Source organism: Hyperoodon ampullatus (genome assembly GCF_949752795.1).
Source record: "Hyperoodon ampullatus genome assembly, chromosome: 12".
Lineage (NCBI taxonomy): Eukaryota > Metazoa > Chordata > Mammalia > Artiodactyla > Ziphiidae > Hyperoodon > Hyperoodon ampullatus.
This window is the reverse complement of record NC_136925.1, coordinates 33,463,141-33,487,182: the sequence shown is the minus strand read 5'-3', so window position 1 is coordinate 33,487,182 and position 24,042 is coordinate 33,463,141. Positions and strand designations below refer to the sequence as shown.

Below are 24,042 nucleotides of genomic sequence, written 5' to 3'. Positions count from 1 at the left end.
TGTTTTTCTAAATATGATATCCTAGTATCAGTAAAAATTTATTGTAAATTTTTCATTCTAAATAATGCATTTTCCAGGTATAATTTTCCTTTATGAGAAATTTGTGGCTTATGTTTTAAATAGCAAACCTCTTTTAGCAAAATGAGAAGTGGTTGGTCACTTATAATATTTATGAGATAGTGACTATCTTGCTGGAGATTACAAATAGAACTACTATTATAAAATACCACTCCTAACACCAAACTAATATAAAGTAAATATTTTATTACAATGAAAGAAACTGAATCTAGGAAAAATTATGCTATACTGCTTCAGTTATACATTTTCCACTTAGAATAATTAACTTATTACTTTATTTTTCTTTGTGTGAGGCTGGGAGAACTGTATCAAAATTACTTCACATCAAACTATACTTCCAGTAGAAGGCTCTCTCCAGGTAGAAGCGGGTGAGAATATAATAATCTAGCTACACAATGGGTTCATCCCCCAAAGGTGAGCAAATAATGAGGTTTTTTTTTTTAATATAAAATGATTTCCCATTCTGCTGGTTATACAGCCCCAATTACATGTATTTTTGTTTGTTTGTTTGTGGTACACGGGTCTCTCACTGTTGTGGCCTCTCTCGTTGCAGAGCACAGCCTCCGGACGCGCAGGCTCAGCGGCCATGGCTCATGGGCCTAGCTGCTCCGCGGGACGTGGGATCTTCCCGGACTGGGGCACGAACCCGTGTCCCCCGCATTGGCAGGCGGACTCTCAACCACTGCGCCACCAGGGAAGCCCCTACATGTTTTATATTATTTGTCATTTGCAATTAGCTTGGGAAAATAGTTACATATGAAAATTTAAAATAATGTAACATATACTCACAACTATGTTTGAAAGAATATATACTGAGACTCAAAAGAAGTAAAGCTCAGTAGATAAAGGGTAACATTTCAATAAGGATTACAGATGGATATCATTATTGCTACATTTCTTAGGCTCCACGTGCTCCTTGGATACTTACGTGTAGGGATTCTAAAATAGATTTAGGCTAATAAATTACAAATAAAATGGAAAAAAAACTATAATATATATCTCCATGCATATTGCAACAGGTCATCACTGAGTTTACTGTGCTAACAGGTCTCCACTAAGGAAGACAAAAATTTTATTAACTCAACTTCGTCCAAAGAAAATAACTTCAGGCGGTTAACAAAAATCCATATTTAGTATAAAAATAAGCAATGGGATCAAGAAGTACAGAAGCAGAAGTGCAGAACAGCAGAACAAATCTGGGTTAAAGACAGCACAGGGGGGACTTCCGGGAAAGATGGCGGAAGAGTAAGACGCGGAGATCCCGTTCCTCCCCACAGATACACCAGAAATACAGCTACACGTGGAACAACTTCTACAGAACACCTACTGAACACTGGCAGAAAACCTCAGACCTCCCAAAAGGCAAGAAACTCCCCACGTACCTGGGTAGGGCAAAGCGGAGAGATTCCCACACAGAGGATCGGTGCCGACCGGCACTCACCAGCCTGAGAGGCTTGTCTGCTCGCCCGCCGGGGTGGGCGGGGTTGGGAGCTGAGGCTCCGGGTTCGGTCAGAGCGCAGGGAGAGGACTGGGGCTGGCGGCGTGAACACAGCCTGAAGGGGCTAATGTGCCACAGCTAGCCGGGAGGGAGTCAGGGAAAAAGTCTGGACCTGCCAAAGACGCCAGAGACTTTTTCTTCCCTCTTTGTTTCCTAGTGCGCGAGGAGAGGGGTATTAAGAGCGCTGCTTAAAGGAGCTCCAAAGACAGGCGCGACCCGCGGCTAAAATCGTGGACCCCAGAGACGGGCATGGGACGCTGGGGCTGCTGCTGCTGCCGCCAAGAAGCCTGTGTGTGAGCGCAGGTCACTGTCCATGCCCCCCTTCCGCGGAGCCTGTGCAGCCCGTCACTGCCAGGGTCCCGGGATCCAGAGATAGCTTCCCCGGGAGAGCACACGGCGCGCCTCAGGCTGGTGCAACGTGACGTCGGCCTCTGCCGCCACAGGCTCGCCGCGCATGCGTACCCCTCCCTCCCCCCGGCCTGAGTGAGCCAGAGCTCCCGAATCAGCGGCTCCTTTAACCCCGTCCTGGCTGAGCGAAGAACAGACGCCCTCCAGCGACCTACACGCAGAGGCAGGGCCAAATCCAAAGCTTAGACTCGGGAGCTGTGAGAACAAAGAAGAGAAAGGGAAATCTCTCCCAGCAGCCTCAGAAGCAGCGGATTAAAGCAACACAATCAACTTGATGTACCCTGCATCTGTGGATTACATGAATAGACAATGAATCATCCCAAATTGAGGAGCCAGGAGTCAGTGCTGTGCCTCTGAGGGGGGAGAGCCAACTTCAGGACACTGGTCCACAAGAGACCTCCCAGCTCCATGTAATATCAAACGGCGAAAATCTTCCAGAGATCTCCATCTCAACACCAGCACCCAGCTTCACTCAACGACCAGCAAGCTACAGTGCTGGACACCCTATGCCAAACAACTAGCAAGACAGGAACACAAGGCCACCCATTAGCAGAGAGGCTGCCTAAAATCATAAAAAGTCCACAGACACCCCAAAACACACCACCAGACGTGGACCTGCCCACCAGAAAGACAAGATCCAGCCTCATCCACCAAAACACAGGCACTAGTCCCCTCCACCAGGAAGCCTACACAACCCACTGAACCAACCTTAGCCACTGGGGACAGTCACCAAGAACAACGGGAACAACGAACATGCAGCCTGCAAAAAGGAGACCCCAAACACAGTAAGATAAGCAAAATGAGTAGACAGAAAAACACACAGCAGGAGAAGGAGCAAGATAAAAACCCACCAGACCTAACAAATGAAGAGGAAATAGGCAGTCTACCTGAAAAAGAATTCAGAATAATGATAGTAAAGATGATCCAAAATCTTGGAAATAGAATAGACAAAATGCAAGAAACAGTTAACAAGGACCTAGAAAAACTAAAGCTGAATCAAGCAATGATTAGAAACACAATAAATGATATGAAAAATACTCTAGATGGGATCAATAGCAGAATAACTGAGGCAGAAGAACGGATAAGTGACGTGGAAGATAAAATAGTGGAAATAACTACTGCAGAGCAGAAGAAAGAAAAAAGAATGAAAAGAACTGAGGACAGTCTCAGAGACCTCTGGGACAACATTAAATGCACCAACATTCGAATTATAGGGGTTCCAGAAGAAGAAGAGAAAAAGAAAGGCACTGAGAAAATATTTGAAGAGATTATAGTTGAAAACTTCCATAATATGGGACAGGAAATAGTTAATCAAGTCCAGGAGGCACAGAGAGTCCCATACAGGAGAAATACACCAAGACACATATTAATCAAACTGTCAAAAATTAAATACAAAGAAAACATATTAAAAGCAGCAAGGGAAAAACAACAAATAACACACAAGGGAATCCCCATAAGGTTAACAGCTGATCTTTCAGCAGAAACTCTGCAAGCCAGAAGGGACTGGCAGGAAATATTTAAAGTGATGATGAAGAAAAACTTGCAACCAATATTACACTACCCAGCAAGGATCTCATGCAGATTTGATGGAGAAATTAAAACGTTTTCAGACAAGCAAAAGCTGAGAGAGTTCAGCACCACCAAACCAGCTTTACAACAAATGCTAAAGGAACTTCTCTAGGCAAGAAACACAACAGAAGGAAAAGACCTACAATAACGAACCCAAAACAATTAAGAAAATGGGAATAGGAACATACATAAATGTATGTTACATTTACCTTAAATGTTACATTTACCTATGTTACATTTACCTTAAATGTAAATGGACTAAATGCTCCCACCAAAAGACACAGATTGGCTGAATGGATACAAAAACAAGATCCATATATATGCTGTCTACAAGAGACCCACTTCAGACCTAGAGACACATACAGACTGAAAGTAAGGGGATGGAAAAAGATATTCCATGCAAATGGAAACCAAAAGAAAGCTGGAGTAACAATTCTCATATTAGACAAAATAGACTTTAAAATAAAGACTACTAGAAGAGACAAAGAAGGACACTACATAATGATGAAGGGATCGATCCAAGAAGAAGATATAACAATTGTAAATGTTTATGCACCCAACATAGCAGCACCTCAATACACAAGGCAAATACTAACAGCCATAAAAGGGGAAATCGACAGTAACACATTCATAGTAGGGGACTTTAACACCCCATTTTCACCAATAGATCATCCAAAATGAAAATAAATGAGGAAACACAAGCTTTAAATGATACATTAAACAAGATGGACTTAATTGATATTTATAGGACATTCCATCCAAAAACAACAGAATACACATTTTTCTCAAGCGCTCATGGAACATTCTCCAGGATAGATCATATCCTGGGTCACAAATCAAGCCTTGGTAGATTTAAGAAAACTGAAATTGTATCAGGTAATTTTTCCAACCACAATGCTATGAGACTAGATATCAATTACAGGAAAAGATCTGTAAAAAATACAAACACATGGAGGCTAAACAATACACTACTTAATAACGAAGTGATCACTGAAGAAATCAAAGAGGAAATTAAAAAATACCTAGAAACAAATGACAATGGAGACACGACGACCCAAAACCTATGGGATGCAGCAAGAGCAGTTCTAAGAGGGAAGTTTATAGCAATACAATCTCACCTTAAGAAACAGGAAACATCTCGAAAAAACAACCTAACCTTGCACCTAAAGCAATTAGAGAAAGAAGAACAAAAACACCCCAAAGTTAGCAGAAGGAAAGAAATCATAAAAATCAGATCAGAAATAAATGAAAAATAAATGAAGGAAATGATAGCAAAGATCAACAAAACTAAAAGCTGGTTCTTTGAGAAGATAAACAAAATTGATAAACCATTAGCCAGACTCATCAAGAAAAAAAGGGAGAAGACTCAAATCAATAGAATTAGAAATGAAAAAGGAGAAGTAACAACTGACACTGCAGAAATACAAAAGATCATGAGAGATTACTACAAGCAACTCTATGCCAATAAAATGGACAACCTGGAAGAAATGGACAAATTCTTAGAAATGCACAACCTGCCAAGACTGAATCAGGAAGAAATAGAAAATATGAACAGACCAATCACAAGCACTGAAATTGAAACTGTGATTAAAAATGTGCCAACAAACAAAAGCCCAGGACCAGATGGCTTCACAGGCGAATTCTATCAAGCATTTAGAGAAGAGTTAACAGCTATCCTTCTCAAACTCTTCCAAAATATAGCAGAGGGAGGAACACTCCCAAACTCATTCTACGAGGCCACCATCACCCGGATACCAAAACCAGACAAGGATGTCACAAAGAAAGAAAACTACAGGCCAATATCACTGATGAACATAGATGCAAAAATCCTCAACAAAATACTAGCAAACAGAATCCAACAGCACATTAAAAGGATCATACACCATGATCAAGTGGGGTTTATTCCAGGAATGCAAGGATTCTTCAATATATGCAAATCAATCAACGTGATACACCATATTAACAAATTGAAGGAGAAAAACCGTATGATCATCTCAATAGATGCAGAGAAAGCTTTCGACAAAATTCAACACCCATTTATGATAAAAACCCTGCAGAAAGTAGGCATAGAGGGAACTTTCCTCAACATAATAAAGGCCATATATGACAAACCCACAGACAACATCATTCTCAATGGTGAAAACCTGAAACCATTTCCACTAAGATCAGGAACAAGACAAGGTAGCCCACTCTCACCACTCTTATTCAACATAGTTTTGGAAGTTTTAGCCACAGCAATCAGAGAAGAAAAGGAAATAAAAGGAATCCAAATTGGAAAAGAAGAAGTAAAGCTGTCACTGTTTGCAGATGACATGATACTATACATAGAGAATCCTAAAGATGCTACCAGAAAACCACTAGAGCTAATCAATGAATTTGGTAAAGTAGCAGGATACAAAATTAATGCACAGAAATCTCTGGCATTCCTATATACTAATGATAAAAAATCTGAAAGTGAAATCAAGAAAACACTCCCATTTACCATTGCAACCAAAAGAATAAAATATCTAGGAATAAACCTATGTAAGGAGACAAAAGACCTGTATGCAGAAAATTATAAGACACTGATGAAAGAAATTAAAGATGATACAAATAGATGGAGAGATATACCATGTTCTTGGATTGGAAGAATCAACACTGTGAAAATGACTCTACTACCCAAAGCAATCTACAGATTCAATGCAATCCCTATCAAACTACCACTGGCATTTTTCACAGAACTAGAACAAAAAATTTCACAATTTGTATGGAAACACAAAAGATCCAGAATAGCCAAAGCAATCTTGAGAACGAAAAATGGAGCTGGAGGAATCAGGCTCCCTGACTTCTGACTATACTACAAAGCTACAGTAATCAAGGCAGTATAGTACTGGCACAAAAACAGAAAGATAGATCAATGGAACAGGATAGAAAGCCCAGAGATAAACCCACGCACATATGGCCAACTTATCTTTGATAAAGGAGGCAGGAATGTACAGTGGAGAAAGGACAGCCTCTTCAATAAGTGGTGCTGGGAAAACTGGACAGGTACATGTAAAAAAAAGTATGAGATTAGATCATTCCCTAACACCATACACAAAAATAAGCTCAAAATGGATTAAAGACCTAAATGTAAGGCCAGAAACTATCAAACTCTTGGAGGAAAACATAGGCAGAACACTCTATGACATAAATCTCAGCAAGATCCTTTTTGACCCACCTCCTAGAGAAATGGAAATAAAGACAAAAGTAAACACATGGGACCTAATGAAACGTAAAAGCTTTTGCACAGCAAAGGAAACCATAAACAAGACCAAAAGACAACCCTCAGAATGGGAGAAAATATTTGCAAATGAAGCAACTGACAAAGGATTAATCTCCAAAATTCATAAGCAGGTCATGCAGCTCAATACCAAAAAAACAAACAACCCAATCCAAAAATGGGCAGAAGACCTAAATAGACATTCCTCCACAGAAGATATACAGACTGCCAACAAACACATGAAAGAATGCTCAACATCTTTAATCATTAGAGAAATGCAAATCAAAACTACAATGTGATATCATCTCACACTAGTCAGAATGGCCATCATCAAAAAATCTAGCTGGAGAGGGTGTGGAAAAAAGGGAACACTCTTTTTTTTTTTTTTTTGTGGTACGCGGGCCTCTCACTGCTGTGGCCTCTCCCGTTGCGGAGCACAGGCTCCGGACGCGCAGGCTCAGCAGCCATGGCCCACGGGCCCAGCCGCTCCGCGGCATATGGGATCCTCCCAGACCGGGGCACGAACCCGCATCCCCTGCATCGGCAGGCGGACTCTCAACCACTGCGCCACCAGGGAGGCCCAAAGGGAACACTCTTGCACTGCTGGTGGGAATGTGAAGTGGTACAGCCACTATGGAGAACAGTATGGAGGTTCCTTAAAAAACTACAAATAGAACTACCATATGACCCAGCAATCCCACTACTAGGCATATACCCTGAGAAAACCATAATTCAAAAAGAGTCATTTACCAAAATGTTCATAGCAGCCCTATTTACAATAGCTCGGAGATGGAAACAACCTAAGTGTCCATCATCAGATGAATGGATAAAGAAGATGTGGCACATATATACAATGGAATATTACTCAGCCATAAAAAGAAACGAAATTGAGCTATTTGTCATGAGGTGGATAGACCTATAGTCTGTCATACAGAGTGAAGTAAGTCAGAAAGAGAAAGACAAATACCATATGCTAACACATATATATGGAATTTAAGAAGAAAAAAAATGTCATGAAGAACCTATGGGCAAGACAGGAATAAAGACACAGACCTACTAGAGAATGGACTTGAGGATATGGGGAGGGGGAAGGGTAAGCTGTGAGAAAAAGACAGAGAGGCATGGACATATATACACTACCAAACGTAAGGTAGATAGCTAGTGGGAAGCAGCCGCATAGCACAGGGAGATCAGCTCGGTGCTTTGTGACCGCCTGGAGGGGTGGGATAGGGAGGGTGGGAGGGAGACTCAAGAGCGAGGGGATATGGGAACATATGTATACGTATAACTGATTGATTTTGTTATAAGCAGAAACTAACACACCGTTGTTAAGCAATTATACTCCAATAAAGATGTAAAAAAAAAAAAAAAAAAAAAAAGCACAGGGAAATGTATATCAGGTGAAACTGTGCAACTAATAAATCCAATCACAAATTCAGTTCTGAGCTTTCCAGCAACTAAAGCAAAGAAGAAAATATGATGAACTCTAACATACAGGATCCATAATTTAAGACACACCAATTGCCCAGGAGAAACTCAGCTTTTCCTGGTACTGAGACCTGACAGAAATGTCTCTTTTCGGTCCTCATAAGAGTGACCCTGTGTGATTTAGTGCAGCGGTCTCCAACCTTTTTGGCATCAGGGACTGGTTTCACGGAAGACAATTTTTCCATGGATGGGGGTGGGGAATGGTTGAGGCGTTAATGCGAGCGATGGGGAGCAGCAGATGAAGCTTTGCTCGCTCACCCACTGCTCACCTCCTGCTGTGTGGCCTGCTTCCTAACAGGCCGTGGACCCGTATCGGTCCATAGCCCGGGGGTTGTGGACCCTTGATTTAGTGGACAAGATCCTCAATAACACCCTACAATAAATACAATAGCGAGTTTCACAACAGCTTCTTACAGGGTTGTTTGATACTTCTCAGTTGTCAAGTGCTGCATTCAGAAAAAGCTCTTCTTCAACTAGCCAAACCAGGGTGCTATGTTTGCAGCCCTGTGATGCTTAGTTTTTTACACCAGAAGTAAATATAGAATGTGGAGTAACAAAAGAACTGCATACTGTTCTAGGAGTATCATTTCATCTATCTGAGAGTTCAATAACAGTTAGACAAGGAAAATTCACGGATATTCTTTGCCAAGGACCTGACGATTTTTAGTTATGATTCTATTTGCACTTTTATTTTCATGATGAGTAATTTATTATATGATGAGATGATGATTTCTTTTAAGCCATTAAAGAAAAATTTTATATGGTAATAACAGCTGTGACTTTTCATAGCAAAGATTAAATTTTCATTGTTAAACTTTCATATAAAAACTCCTAAATCAACTACACTGTAATAAAAAAAATTTTTTTAATTAAAAAAACTCCTGTTGTAATCAAATAAAAAGTATCCTTAGCTGACAAAGGAATTTCCTTCATGAGAGGAAGAATGGGAAGAATATGTGTGTATGAAGTGAGTATGTATGTTTGTGTATGATCTTTAAGAGTTTTCTTTTTTTTTTTTTCTCACTATGGGCATGCTTGGTCTAAAACTACAACAGACATAATTAGAAATGATACATGGCCATAAAAATGGTTGTATTATGCAACATGAAGTAAACTTTGCACTTTCATGAATCCATAAATTTTGTTTTATGTTAATTCTAATACAATTAAAATAACTAGACGTTATACTTAGGAACCATAACTCTAAAAAACAATTCTTGAAGACTTACAAATTGGATGTAATTTAGTGTAGTGCAAAGGGCATTCCTGTTAAAAATTCATTGCATATCATGTGGCCTATGATATAAACATTCTTCAAACATCTATGTTTCCACATAAATGAAAAATAACATACATAAAGATTCAGAAAGGTGAAAACTAACAATGTCATAAATCATAGGTCACTGATTTTCATCTGTTCACACAATCACAGATATTTTGTAGGAAATCCATTTATTTATCATGTAATTTTTCCCTTCCATATTATTTAGTAAAAATGCTAATTTTGCTTGTATGGGGAAAGGTAGAAAGTTTAATTTAAGAGATAAAAGTAAACGTTCACCTGTTAGGAAAAATGCAATAATCTCAATTCATTCAGCTTGAGGACAAGCAAGACAGGACAGATGTGCTTCTCCTGACTCACCTCTTTAATTAGGCTCATGAAGCGGGTCCCAAAGCGCCAGGGTTTGTGTCGATTGCACTGTAAGGAGCTGACTGTCATCTGGGGAAACTGCTGGACGCCCACAGATACCACGTGCACAGCATCATACATGAGAGCAGCATCCGTCTGAAAGCCGAGAGAAAAGGAAATGTGGCATCAATACAACACGGGAGACCCATGATAGGTGGTTTAGAAGTGGAGAGAAAGAAAGGGTGAGAGAAATAAATAACCAGTTTTTCTTCATGTAAGGGAGAAAACCGTATCTCCACATGCTGTGGTTCTCTTAAATAAGATATTGTGATCAAATTACTTCATGGGCTCCATTAGAACATCTGACCTACCCTCCCTTTCCTGAAGTGATAACCCAATTTCATATCATCCTAGTATCTCTGCTGAAGTAGGAAATGTGTGCAGACATGCATTATTTCATTTTTTGTCATACCCTCTGTCTCTTACTCTGTTCTACTGCATGCGTGAGTGCGTGTGCGTGCGTGTGCGTGCACGTGCACACGCACACACACAAGGAATGCCAATGTGAACATTTTGAATGGTTACATGAATTACATATTTTATATAAAAGTATATAAGTAAATAATTTCCTTGCATAGGAAGACAAAAAATTTGAAGAGATTCACCTAAAAAGTTTAAAGATATAAACCCTAATTTTTTCTGCAATTCAGCTTTTCAAAGGGTTCAATCTCAGAAATGATGCTAGAGTGTTGAATCTCAATACATGTGTTAATCGCTTTTCAAGAAGCTAAGCTTAATCCCCTGTACTGTCCTCTTTTCCCCAAATTTCCATATGAATAAAAATTCATTTTGGCTTCTCAAGTAAGACCAGTATGAATTCTACTGTGTTTGCACCTGCTCAAATGACTGACCACTTTAGAGGTGGATGATAAAAAATAAAATGTTTATAAGTCATAACAAACCAGAGGCTCAGTGACTGTCAAGTGCTGTGTTAAATGGACCCTCACATTGTGTTTGACAGACCCGTGCCAGGCTCACTACCTACAGAAGAGATCCACTGACAATGCGGGCAGCAAGGAACTTTGGGCCATCTGCTTGGCATGGTTTGGAATAAAAGCATATATTTCCTCTTCTCATTCACACAATTAGTGAGCTGTGAAATGAATTCCAAAATGAATAGGAACCCTGTAGATTAATAGCGTTTGCCACAATACAATACAAAATGAGTACACACAGTAGCTTTCATGCAAATGTATCCTCAGGAACTTAACCACATAAAATGGAAGGCAGCTAAACAGCAAAATGCAGTGACAGAACATAATAAAAATACCATTTTATAGTTCATAAATCTTTGGGGAATAGAGCTCAGATTCATAACCTTCATTTGGTAAATACCAGCTGACTACTTTCACACACTCTGATGGCTGCACAGTGAAAACTCGAGTAGTGGAGTTGATACAGGCACATAGCATGAGCCTGAGGATCAGATTGATATTTGTCTTTGGCCTGAGTTAACACTCAGAGGACATATTTCATATACCACATGGATGGTTATAAAAAAAAATGTTACCAAGATATGAGAGACACATTTGATTTTAAAATAAAATGAATTTTTAAAAAATCACTGTCAACAAATGTATAGAGATATGAACACTTTCAGATACTACTAAAGGGAAGATAAGGGGCAATTTTGCAGATTTCACCACAAGGGAGATTTTAAAATATCCATGTTCTTTTTCACCTATTAATTTCTCTTTCTGGAATTTTCCCTGAGAAAAATCAAAGATAAGAACAAAAGCTACATACATTATTTATTTAAAAAAATAAAATAGAGTGGAAATCTACTGAATGTTCAAAATGAGGAAACACAATAAAATCACAATGTATTTCATATAAACATTAAAAATCATGTTTTGAAAAATATTCAGATGAGAAATTGCAAGTGGTAAAATGCTAACTGCAAAAATAGCTTATACAGAACTGTATTTCTAGCATAAACTATTATATACATCTTTATGAGTACTTAATATGTACTGTTCAACTTATTTAATTCTCACAGTAATAGTTTAATAAAAACACTGATATTATTCCCACTTTACAAATGATGAAACCAAGGTTGAGAGAAGTTAAGTAACTAAACAAAGTCACACAGGTAAGAAGCGGAGAGGTCCAGATTCAAACAGCCTCACTGCTTACAGCAAGTATTCTTAAATATCATACTGCATGTTATATGAACAACAACCAAAAAAAATTGAAGGGAAGAAAATACACTAAAATGATACTAATAATTACTCTTGGGAGATAGTAGTGAGTAGAATTTATATTTTTTCCTTTTTCTTTACTTTTTGCATCTTTTTAAGATGGAAGTTTACTGCATACCATTGCAATTATTGCCAAGATGAAAATTTTGATCTACTGTCACAAAATAACTAAAAGAACACAAACTATGATATTACTACTATCCTGCCATGACTTACTGACTTATATGAAAATCCTAGAATAGTAACCTTATCTAAAATGACAATGCTAGGAAAGAATTTTGCTTAATTAAAAATTTGAAAACCATTTTTGGTACATAGTTTTAGCTTCTGGATCAGAGGATATACTAGATGATAATAAAACTATTTAAGATCTGTGATTTTAAATATAATTATAAAAGGAAGACAATATTTATCAAACTATAAGATAAATACTAGAGAAAAAAATTATAATTAAAAAGTTGTTGATCAAATTTCTTCTTGAATTTCCAGTTTAAAAATATGTTAATTTATTATAAAGCAATAAATAGAACTTCTGAAACTACTCTCTCTGATATTTTCATCTGCTTAGGGTGCTTTTTTGTCCTATTTTTAGACTAGTTGTTTTATGTGATAATATGGAGTTGTTGTCCATTTAAACTTGATATCCTGTCAGACTTTCCTTTACTGTATTCTTTGCAAAACTGTACATATGTGAATTCTTTCAACTTTGGAAAGTTTTGAGAAAAATCCAGCTTATCAAAAGTGGTTTTCTTATTTTCACGAGAATGTATAAGCTTGAAATTTTTCCTTAATTTAGTAATATTACTAGTTAACATTTGTTCAGTATTTATTATGTGTAAGGTACTTTCCTTAAATCATTTCCTTTAATTCTCATAACCATCATGCAGTTGGAAATTCACTGGGTCTGTATAAAATAGGAAACTGAAGCAGAGAACAGTTAAGTAACTGGTCTAAAAATCATAGCATATAGAGGTGGAGCTGGATTTGACTCTAGAAAATCTATCCAGAATTTACATACTTCTCTCTAGTTTCTTGCTCAGTGCTCTATATTTAATAAAGCAAAATAGTTTAAATTGTTTTAAAGTTATAAAATATAAGAAATATCAATAAGTACTTGAATACATTATATAATTTCTTAATAAGCAGTAAATATTTACATAACAAAAATGTACTACGAAGTAAGGGAAAGTATAGATTGTGGAGAACTGGTAAATATAAATTCACAAAAAAAGAAATACATTGATGTATGAGATTAAGTCTATAATAGGTTAGTCAGAATAGTAACATTAACCAGGAACAAGGTCATGAAAGAAGTAGATTTATTCTATACAGTTGCTGCTCATTAGGTTTACAAAAGGCAAAGGTACTAGAGTATCTTTCAAGATCAGGTTTAAGGGGCATCTTTACTCCCAACTCTAAATTGTAGAGTTTGATTGAGCTGCTCTTGCTAAGTCCTCTACCCTCTCATTTTGACTCTATAATCCTTTGCTTTGACTCTTCTCTCAATGGAAAAATACGAGGAAAGAAGGGAGGAGTAGAACAGAAGAGGAGAAAAGTAGAGGAGACACACAGGTTAATTACTTTGTCATCGTTTTTATATTATCATTACTGTCAAGTTACATTGCATGCTTACTTTATGCCACACTATGTCCATTTCTCTATATGCATTTCACAAAGACCCTATGTTTCAGGTGATATTACTCTTATCATTTAGAGAGGAGAAAACTGAGGCTTAGCAAGGTTGAAGTAATCTTCTCAAGGTCTCATCACCTTGAGAGACAAGACTTAGAAAACAAGACTCAGGCAAAGCTTAGCTCTTAGAACTACCATCCAAACTATCATAATAAGACTCTGGCAGAAATAAGACTCAGAAACAAGCCTTAAAAACACGATTCAGATAAGGTCTAATTCTTAGAACCACCATCCTACCTACCATAACCAACTATCTCCCCTAAATCATATTCCCACTGAAACTATGACAGGCAATGGAGGGGAAACTGATGGCAGCAGATCTCATATTTTTGGAGGTTCTGCTGAGTACCAGACAATTATGTCCCATAGACAGTATATCTCTGAGCTGAGATTCAAATAAAAGTTCATTTGTCTTCCAAGTCAAATTTTTTTCCTTGTACATAATAGCTACCTCTAAAAAAACTTCAGAGGTAAGCAAAACTGTATTTTAACCAACTAAATTAATATGGAGTATGTATACAATTTGATTATTAAAATCCATAATTTTAATTACGGGGGTTAGATAAAGTTGTAGTCATTCAGATCCTAAACTACAAAGACAAAATCTAGGCAAAGAGAAAAAATAAATCAGCAAGGAAGACAAAACAATCCATTCTATTTTCTCTCTTTCAAGTATAATTACTCACTTATATAAATAGATCACACTTATTGGAAAGCTAGAATATGTGTTCACCCTGGGAATACAGACCAGAAGGAATTGCAGTCTAGGTAGGTACAGACAGAGTCAAGTGCAGCCCTCCATGTTTCACTACTAGGTCAAGCATCTATCAATAGCAATACAAGTCCCCTTGAGAGCCCATCTCAGACTAGACTGGAGATGAACTTTATTTTTCTTTCCAAAATAAGTTAGTTAACCTACAAAGAATGTCTGTCAGCCAAAAACTTGTTTTGCAAACCTTTAAAACTGTGCAATACAGTCCTACACATTTCAGTAAAACAACAATGATCTTTTTAAATGGATGGTTTGAAAAGATCACAAGAAGTGCCTTCTCATACATTTTAAATATACATTATCCATCTCCCTAACTTATTGCTGGGTTTATCTCATATCTAGTTTAATTACTTTTAGTCATGGAGTGTGCAACGCGGATGCAGGTGGAAGAGTGATGACTGCTAATTTCTATGGTTGAGCTATTGCCACAGAAATTGGTTTAGTCACCCAGTGCTACTTCATCTATCTCAAGTAACCTCAAGTCTGATGAGACTTTAAAGTATTGAAAGCATGCTTAAAGTATTGAAAGCATGCTTAAATTTCTTTTATGCTCTGAAAAAGTCCACTGCATATTTTTAAATAATCGAAGAATCAGGGAGATTAGATGCTCTCAAAGGTTTCAGATGATAAAATTTAACATAGCTAAATATTTCTGATTTGGGATGTATGACTGAAACATTTCCAAATATATAAAAACAGGAATAATAATGGATACTGTGACTAGTTAAAATATTTCTATGTACTTAGATTTCATTTACAGAAGATTCTGGTACTAAGCAGTAAATTACCAAGCATGTCCATATGGAGTGCACATGTTATTTCAGTTTCTGATCACTGTAATCATCATCATTAAACACCTTTTTTGTAAAGTTCTGGGATAGATGTTCTAGGAGTCATAAAAAATTAAAACATAGCCTTTATTCGCATGAAGGACGAAACAGTTAGAAATGAACAATTTTGAACTACATATGATCACAGAAGGGAACATCGCTACATAAAATCTCTCTGATACTCTAAAGACTTCTCTTTGCAAAAAGCTATCAAAGGTAGGACTTCCCTGGTGGCGCAGTGGTTAAGAATCCGCCGGCCAACGCAGGGGACAAGGATTAGATCCCTAGTCTGGGAAGACCCTACGTGCTGCGGAGCAACTAAGCCCGTGTGCCACGACTACTGAGCCTGTGCTCCAGAGCCCGCAAGCCATAACTACTGAGCCCGTGAGCCACAACTACTGAAGCCCGCGCACCTAGAGCCCATGCTCCGCAACAAGAGAAGTCACTGCAACGACGAGCCTCCGCACCACAACGAAAAGTAGCCTCTGCTCACTGCAACTAGAGAAAGCCTGCACGCAGCAACAAAGACCCAATGCAGCGCCCCCCCCAAAAAAAGAATAAATTAAAAAAAAAGAGAATTAAAAAAAAAAAGCTATCAAAGGTATTTATCTTTCTTCCCAATGGGGAGGCAATCTTCTAGAATATTCCATTCCCCCGGTAACATGGCTTTTGGGTACCCCATTGAGTTTTGCCTGGGAGAACTTGGAAAACAGCCTTTTCCCATTTATCTTCTCTATTATGCCAGCAGAGTTACATTTATGACAATGTCATTCTGCTGAAGCACTTTTTACATATTTGGGCTCTTGACCTAGCCTCCAAACACACCCAATATTGTATTTAATAATTTACATTTAAATGTAACTAATCTTAAGAGTGATGTGATATATGATCATATCTTGATTATAGTGATGGTTATATGGGTGTATACTTAGGTCAAAACCTATCAAATTGTACAATTTAAATATGGGAAGTATAATACATCAATTTTATTCCAACACAGCTATTAAAAAAAAACTGATGATGCATTTTTCTGGGAAGATGGTTCATAAATTTCATTTTATTCTATAAGTATCTAGAATCCTCACAAACTAAGCGTCACTGATCTGTATCTTCTTTCTTCCTTGAACATTCTACTTTTAATAAAACTATTTATGCTTTCTCATTTTTTATCTTCCTTTCTTGATACAAGCATCTTTTGGATAATAACCATACCTATCTTTGTAATACCATGCACAGTATCCCATATATTGACTTGCCCACAGTAAGTGTATAAAAGCATTTTCAACAAATTGATGAATTCAACCAAAAAGTTCATTTAAACTGTAAAAGAAATAGGTATTAGGAAGCTCTGAATAACAGTCACACTTTGCCATCTAGCTAGAATGTATTCCCTCCCAGAGGTACAGTGAACTAAATCTGCCAGTAGCTCAGACCTGGGAGGAATGCGAGTGCAGCCTCTGTCCTGTTTCTAAATGAATTTATAGTAACAGTTCCGTGAACACATTTATCTTTCCATTAAATAAGTGCAGGCAGGTCTCCTTTGAGATCTGAATGCTAGCTGGCAGGTGGCAGATCCATTCTGGAACTCCTACGTCTCAGATTTTGCTCATTTCTGTATTCCCATCTGAAGTACAGTGCATAGCACAAAGAGCAGCATGGTCTAATACGTGGAGTTTAAGTTTATGAATCCTGGCTCTTTCATTGACTTGATCTTTTTTTAAATTAATTTTTATTGGAGTATGGTTGCTTTACAATGTTGTGTTAGTCTCTACTGCACAACAAAATTGACTAGATCTTTTGACTAGCCCATTGACTAGATCTTCTATCTAAAACAAATAATAAAAAAAATTTAAATCCCCATTTGCCTTGTTTCTTCATTTTATAATTGAAAATGAAAAATGATGATCTGCCATATCTTTTCCTTGTTGGAAAAACCACTTTTATAAACCAGATAGTTCCAAGAGAAAAACAATTAATATTGATTCTTCGATTAGAAGACATGAATATTAAGGTTGGTGGGGAAAGGGCTGGATTCTCACCTCTGGAGCTCCCTCGCACAATCAGCACAAGCCTAAATGGGACAGAGGATCATCCACCACTCTGAGCAAGGGTGAGGGTCACACATGGAAGGCAGGCTGGGGTTCGCTCATTCAGCTGGCACACTGCAGCCAGCACTCTGCCCGGCACGGAGCAGGTGCACAGTGGCTGCTAACGAAACGGAGGGATTGAAGAAGAAATGCCCTCAGACCCAGTCGGGAGCCAATTGTCAGAGACAATTCTCCCAGTTACACTGCAGCTGCCATTATGCTTACTGTGTTGCCGGCTCTTTGTACTACTCTGAAACGGAGTTCTTTACCAGCAGCTGCGTGGACTACACGGGCTGCATGAGATAATACATTAAAGCAGTTTGCACAATCCCTGGCTCGTGGTGCATAGGCAGGTGTTAGATGATGATGATGATGATCACCAGAAGAGCTGTAATCTTGTCAAGATGGATCCTATCCAAAACAAGGGACCGGTTTAGAAAGTATAATGTTTCAACCCTTCTGCACCCACTGTTATCCTAAATAAGGGAACAGGCTTCGTGCTGTTCAAGAAAGCAGATCAAATTCTGGAAGGAGAAAGGGCAGGAAGGAAATTATCGTACAACAACAACTTGATCCCTGTAAAATGTGGTGTGTACACAATGCCACAATTCAGTGCTCAAAAAAAAAAAAGTTACTGAATACACACACATTATCTGACAAGTTTAGAATTTAAATATAAGTGGTAAAATATTACAGTATCTTGCATTTTGTTACTAGACGAAGGACTGCTGCTGGACAGATAATAACCTACCAGCAATGTGAAGCTGGACAAATCTGCCTTGTAGTTTTTTCTAGTCTTCAGTTTCTTCATCTGTAAAAGGAGGGGCTAGAACCAGGTGGACATTTGCATTCCTAGAAAACTCACCTTTCATTCTTATTTTATATTGGCCTTTGTAATACAATCAAAATCCTAATTTATCCATCTCCTCCCCATAATGCTCTATGCTTTGTGCACTTTTGCAATAAACTTTGTACCAACATTTCATACAAATTTATAAATAAGGGAAACCAAAGTTTACTTTTCATCAGTCATTGTCTGCATTCAGAATCTACCCAATTCCCACCTGGTCCAATAAAATCTGCCAACACCTGTATTATATTTTCTTTGTTGTTTCAACTTCACTGTTAAACTTCTCACACACATTAAAACCCACCCTGGCTTCCTGATAGTCTGTAGAGAAAAACTAAAACCCTTTCTCTCTTATCCAAAGTCATTTACTAATATCTCAGGCTTTAGTCATCTTTTGTCCCTCTCACAGAGTTAGGATATGAATATGCCTGTATTTCATGGTTTTTAACTAATCAGAGTGATTCCTGTATTGCAGATTAGTTGAATAAAAGGAGATTCCAGAAACTGCATGGTGAAAGGCCTTTAAAATCCTTTAAAGGAATTCCTTTGAAAGGAATATGGAATTTTGTATCTACCTGTATGGTATTTAGTACCCATGAGAGCTAAAAGGAAGAAGAGCTTAAAGGAAAGATAAAGAAAGGAGAAGGGAAAAGAATAGAATGGGTTCAGCCTTACAGTCAAATTGATGAGTTAGGAAGAAAATTCAAGTTAAGCAATGCTTTGAAGATTAAGCGAAGGAAACAGTATCAGACGATAGTGTTGCTGGGATTCAGAAAAGAAATGGCCAGGGCCAGGATTAATGCAATGAGTAATTAATGGATCTATTTGTTTGGTGTTCCTGTAAACTTGTGAATTTGAATAAGTGTCTATGTCTCTTCAAACCAGTACTCCCTGTCTTAAGCTAAAAGCTACCAAAAAAATTGTGGCAGCAATTTCACCTATTTTGAACAGGTAGTCTAAATGTTCATTTTGAGAGTAAGAGTTTTCATTGGCTCTTTATGTTTATATTATACAATTTTGGGCTTTCAATCTTGCAAGAACTCTTGCTGGATGCCATTTTCTTTAACAACAGTCAACAAGATAATTTTACAAAACAGCATTATTTCTCAGCAAGCTTTTAGATCTTTATAAGATATGAAATTTAGTCCATGGAGTATTAATGTTAGAATTGTGAAAGCTTTAGGAGATGAATATTTTGCATTCTTTCCAAGAATTATATATATTCATCGTGAATATTTTCTATATAATTTTCTTTCTTTCCTATATATATCTTTAAAATGCACCATTTCCCAGGCAGAAAATCCTATATCCTATTTGTTTTTACTGCCACCGTCTAAACTACTTGAAACATTTATACACAAATTCCAAGATGTTTAGATGTTTCTCAAACCCCATGTAGAGAAACTCTTCACTTTATAAATGATTAAGGAACAGCTGTGCAGCAGATAAGACAATGCCAACAGGTTTTCAATTAAAAGTTTCATTTAACTAATGTAATTATTCTTACCTAATTAAACTTTTCCACTAAAATCAGTCCATTGAGTTATCTCATTCTCTTTTAAAATGTTCCATGAAGCTCTTACTAGCATACATGAACCACACTGTATTGATGGGATTGTTAATGAACTCTCTAGCAACAATGCACTGGCCTTAATAATTTAGGTCCTGTTAAATTGTGTCTGCTTTTTACTACATTTGGAACTCCTATTGATCTAGAGAAGAGTCAATATCAAGGGGAAGTATTCTCTGCACTTCCAGCTTGTGTCCAATACATCCAATTATCCTAATATCTGGAGCTCAAATTAGCTTCTTGCATTAAAAATTTATGTTCATCAATATTGTTCATATTTACTTTTTTCAATGTAATGAATTAAAGTTGATTTTTTTATGTTGTTAACAGACTGATTCTTTCTAATTTGAAATCTAGGAATATGCAAACCAAAAATACACCAGAAATTTGGGTTCATGTAAATACGAATTCCAAATGCCTATAAAAATTGAAAACCCGATACTTCATATATTATTTACCCAAACCAAAAATTAAATTATATTGAAGATCTATTTTAAGCATGATTTGAAGAATAATGTAGAAATTGATATAGATATTTCTGGACAAATAAAACAAAAGATATGCAAACAAATCATATTAATATGTGTCCTTAACAACTTTTTATACACTTATTGTGTGTTTAGCTTTTTATATTGTGCTCTATATACGAAACTGTAATAGTAACTTCTCATAGAAATGTGAAAAAGTAAAAGTTTCTCAGAAATCTAATGGGACTTAGAGCTTTAGCTTTGTAATTTATTAGTCAGTACTGTAAGTCATGTTATCTTAGCTTCATTTTTCTCATCTTTAAAATAAGTAGAATAATGCACCTCATATTGTAAGGATCAAATTAGATAAATTTAGAAGAAGGAGGGCTATAAAGCTCTTTAAATATGTCATAATTATAGAGTGGAGTAACTGAGAATCTCAAGTATGTTAGCACCAGTAATATCAATTTAGATGAGGAAGTGGTCTTTGAGGAAAAAAATAAGAATTGATTTGCATATTCACATTTGTACCTTAGATCTTAACTTGAAGATTCCCTGTCCCTTCACTACTTTAATTAACCTGGTTATTTCCTACTTTGAAAATACATTGATTTAACTAATTATTGTTTTATTGCCATGAGGAGATGCCTTTGCTTGCTGACTCTTGGGTCTCTTGAATATCCCTTTTCCCATATGAACATATGCTTTCACAATTATCTTTTTTTTCATTTGTCTCTAAGTGCTTTACAGTTTGATTCACTCATTCAACATTTATAAATATTATTGTGCTATTGACATCAAACACAATTATGAGTTTGGGCAATAAGACTGGGAAGTCAAAAATGATTTAGACAAACATGTAAATCAACATTCTTAATATAATGCCGCATGCTGGGTAATGGGGAGGTATCTAATTTTGTCTGGAGTAGTGCCTATCTATTGATATGTTAGAAAGTAGGTATTGTTTGAAAGATTTTCCTATTAGCACCTATATCTTCAAAAGGCAAAAGGAGTGGAAAAAAGCTAAGAAGACAAAAGTTGGGAAGAATAGTGGGGTCGAGGGAAAAGGTCAAACCAGAATTCTCACTGCTTTTTTTTTAAAGATTATACTTTGGGACTTCCCTGGTGGTGCAGTGGTTAAGAATCCGCCTGCCAACGCAGGGGACAAGGGTTCGAGCCCTGGTCCAGGAAGATCCCACATGCCGCGGAGCAGGTAGGTCCGTGCGCCACAGCTGCTGAGCCTGGGCTCTGGAGCCCGCGAGCCACAACTGCTGAGCCCGCATGCCACAACTACTGAAGCCCACGTGCCTGGAGCCTGTGCTCTGCAACTGGAGAGGCCACCGCAATGAGAGGCCTGCGCACCGCAACAAGAAGCGGCCTCCGCTCGCCGCAACTAGAGAAAGCCCGCACACAGCAACGAAAACCCAAAACAGCCAAAATAAATAAATAATAAAATAAAAGATATTTTAATTAAAAAAAAAAGATTAGACTTTGCATCCTGAGATTCCTAACATCTCCTTTAAAGACAGTTAGAATAGGCTTGTTCTTTAATGAAATAGATATTAAAGGATTCTCCTAAAGTTGAGTCTTTATATGTCATTTCATCTTATAATGGATCTAAATGGGACACTAAAAGAGTAGAGCATGGAATTCAGAAGACCAAGAATATGATCTGATTAAATCATGTAACATCTTTTTTTTTTTCTTGCAGTACGCGGGCCTCTCACTGTTGTGGCCTCTCCCGTTGCAGAGCACCGGCTCCGGACGTGCAGGCTCAGCGGCCATGGCTCACGGGCCCAGCCGCTCCACGGCATGTGGGATCTTCCTGGACCGGGGCACGAACCCGTGTCCCCTGCATTGGCAGGCGGACTCCCAACCACTGCACCACCAGGGAAGCCCCATGTAACATCTTTGATGGGACGCTATTGTTTTGTCTCCTCAGCCATCTCTTCCTGTTAGAGCAGAGCCCTTTTCCCTCCCATCTATTCCCTGACCCAATCTCCTAGCTCCAGGTGTTATAGGCCTGATAACAACCACTGCTTCAGCCACGGCCAAGTGATACAAGCTTGGCTTATCAGTTAAATCCAGGCCTTTTGAGGGAGCCATTGGGAAAGAAGCACATTCCTTCTCAGGAAGTTCCCTATCAGCGGATATAAACCTTGATGGCACCTCTGTACCTCTGTCTGAGAAAGGAGCCAATACAAATGGAAAAGAAGGTGAGGGATGGAAAGGAACCTGTTTGTGACTTTATGACCTGGATCCAGTTGGATCCAAATGTATCTGAAGACAGATCATGTACTTTACAAGCCGGAGAACCATTGTGCTTTCTTTTTGCTATTAACTAATTTTAAGGGAATTTTAGACAACTGGAATTGAAAAAATCTTGAATAATGCAGGTTTAGGCTTTGGTTTCCTCAAGGCAAAATGAGATTACTACTTCTATCTACTCACAGAATTAGAATATATCAATACATTTAGAAAAATAGGAAGATATATGTAAAAGCAGAACGTATGTAATTATATGCATGAAAATACTAGAAAATATAGTAATCACATTAAATACATTCACCAAATGTATAATTATTGTCTTCTAATCATTCATTTTTTATTCTTTGTAGAAAAATATTCAATATAGTAGAGAATTTGGGGGTAACTACTAAGATATCTCTATAGTATTGTGAATTGGTTACACTTATAAAAGTACAAAATGGGGCAACTGTAAGATGTATACACTCTGCCTGCCAAAATACACAGATCAAAAGTTTGTCTGAATCAACACTACCCTTCCTACTGTGAATTATACAGGTTCAGGGACAATCAGAATGTGAACTGAAGCAAAAAACTTTAATGGTACACTGCTGAGAACATTAAGAAAGAAATCATAGAGGACTCCAAAAACAAATGCAAACTAACCCTCTGCAATGGCCTTTTAATCAGTAGGTTAATAGACTGACATCAAAACTGGAAATGACCAATTAAGCTGTATCAGTTAACTCTTAACATTTCCACTTTTGAGTTTTATACTTGATGAAACAAATTATAAATCGCAAACCAAGACATAAAAGACTTTCATTACAATATTTGTGTGTGTGTGTGTGCTGAATCTTATTTCATTCAGGAAATTAATTCAAAGTAGACAAAGAGCCGCAGGAGGTGAGGGTGATACCACTTTACTCAGAAGAGAAAACAGTTTGATAATCTTCACCTGATGGATTTTACAACTGAATAGTTGCATTAAAAAAATGATCACCAGAAGAAATAAAAAGAAATTTAAGAAGTGATGAGGCAGTAAAAATAAATTAAATATTCTAAAGATAGAATAGCTTAAAATATTCTTCCCTGTTAGTTGAAACAGAAATTTGATAAATTTTTAAGTAAAAAAATTCAAATTACAAGACATTCAGAATTTAACTTTATCCCTGAGCTTAGCTCATAGCTCATTTATAGGAGTCCTATAAAGCACGCATTGACTCAGAACTCACTGATGGCATCTGAGTATGTCCAAGGAGCCTCAGCGCATGGCTGTTAACTACTGAGTAGATTCCTGTGTTTCCAGAGTTCATGGCATCAGATAATATTTCTTCTGCTCCTCTGCATTCCT

General features: G+C 37.5%; 1 protein-coding gene across 3 annotated transcripts in view; it reads right to left on the bottom strand.

Annotated features, from left to right (window-relative positions):
* GRIK2 (glutamate ionotropic receptor kainate type subunit 2) overlaps window positions 1–24,042 on the bottom strand; it is a gene marked incomplete at both ends in the record, with an annotated part of 630,446 nt that overhangs the window by 220,880 nt on the left and 385,524 nt on the right. For all 3 annotated transcript variants that reach the window (XM_079716371.1, XM_079716372.1, XM_079716373.1), the window contains one exon: window positions 9,925–10,068. In XM_079716371.1, coding sequence (XP_079572497.1) covers window positions 9,925–10,068 — 144 coding nt within the window. The remainder of the gene's footprint in view (window positions 1–9,924; window positions 10,069–24,042) is intronic.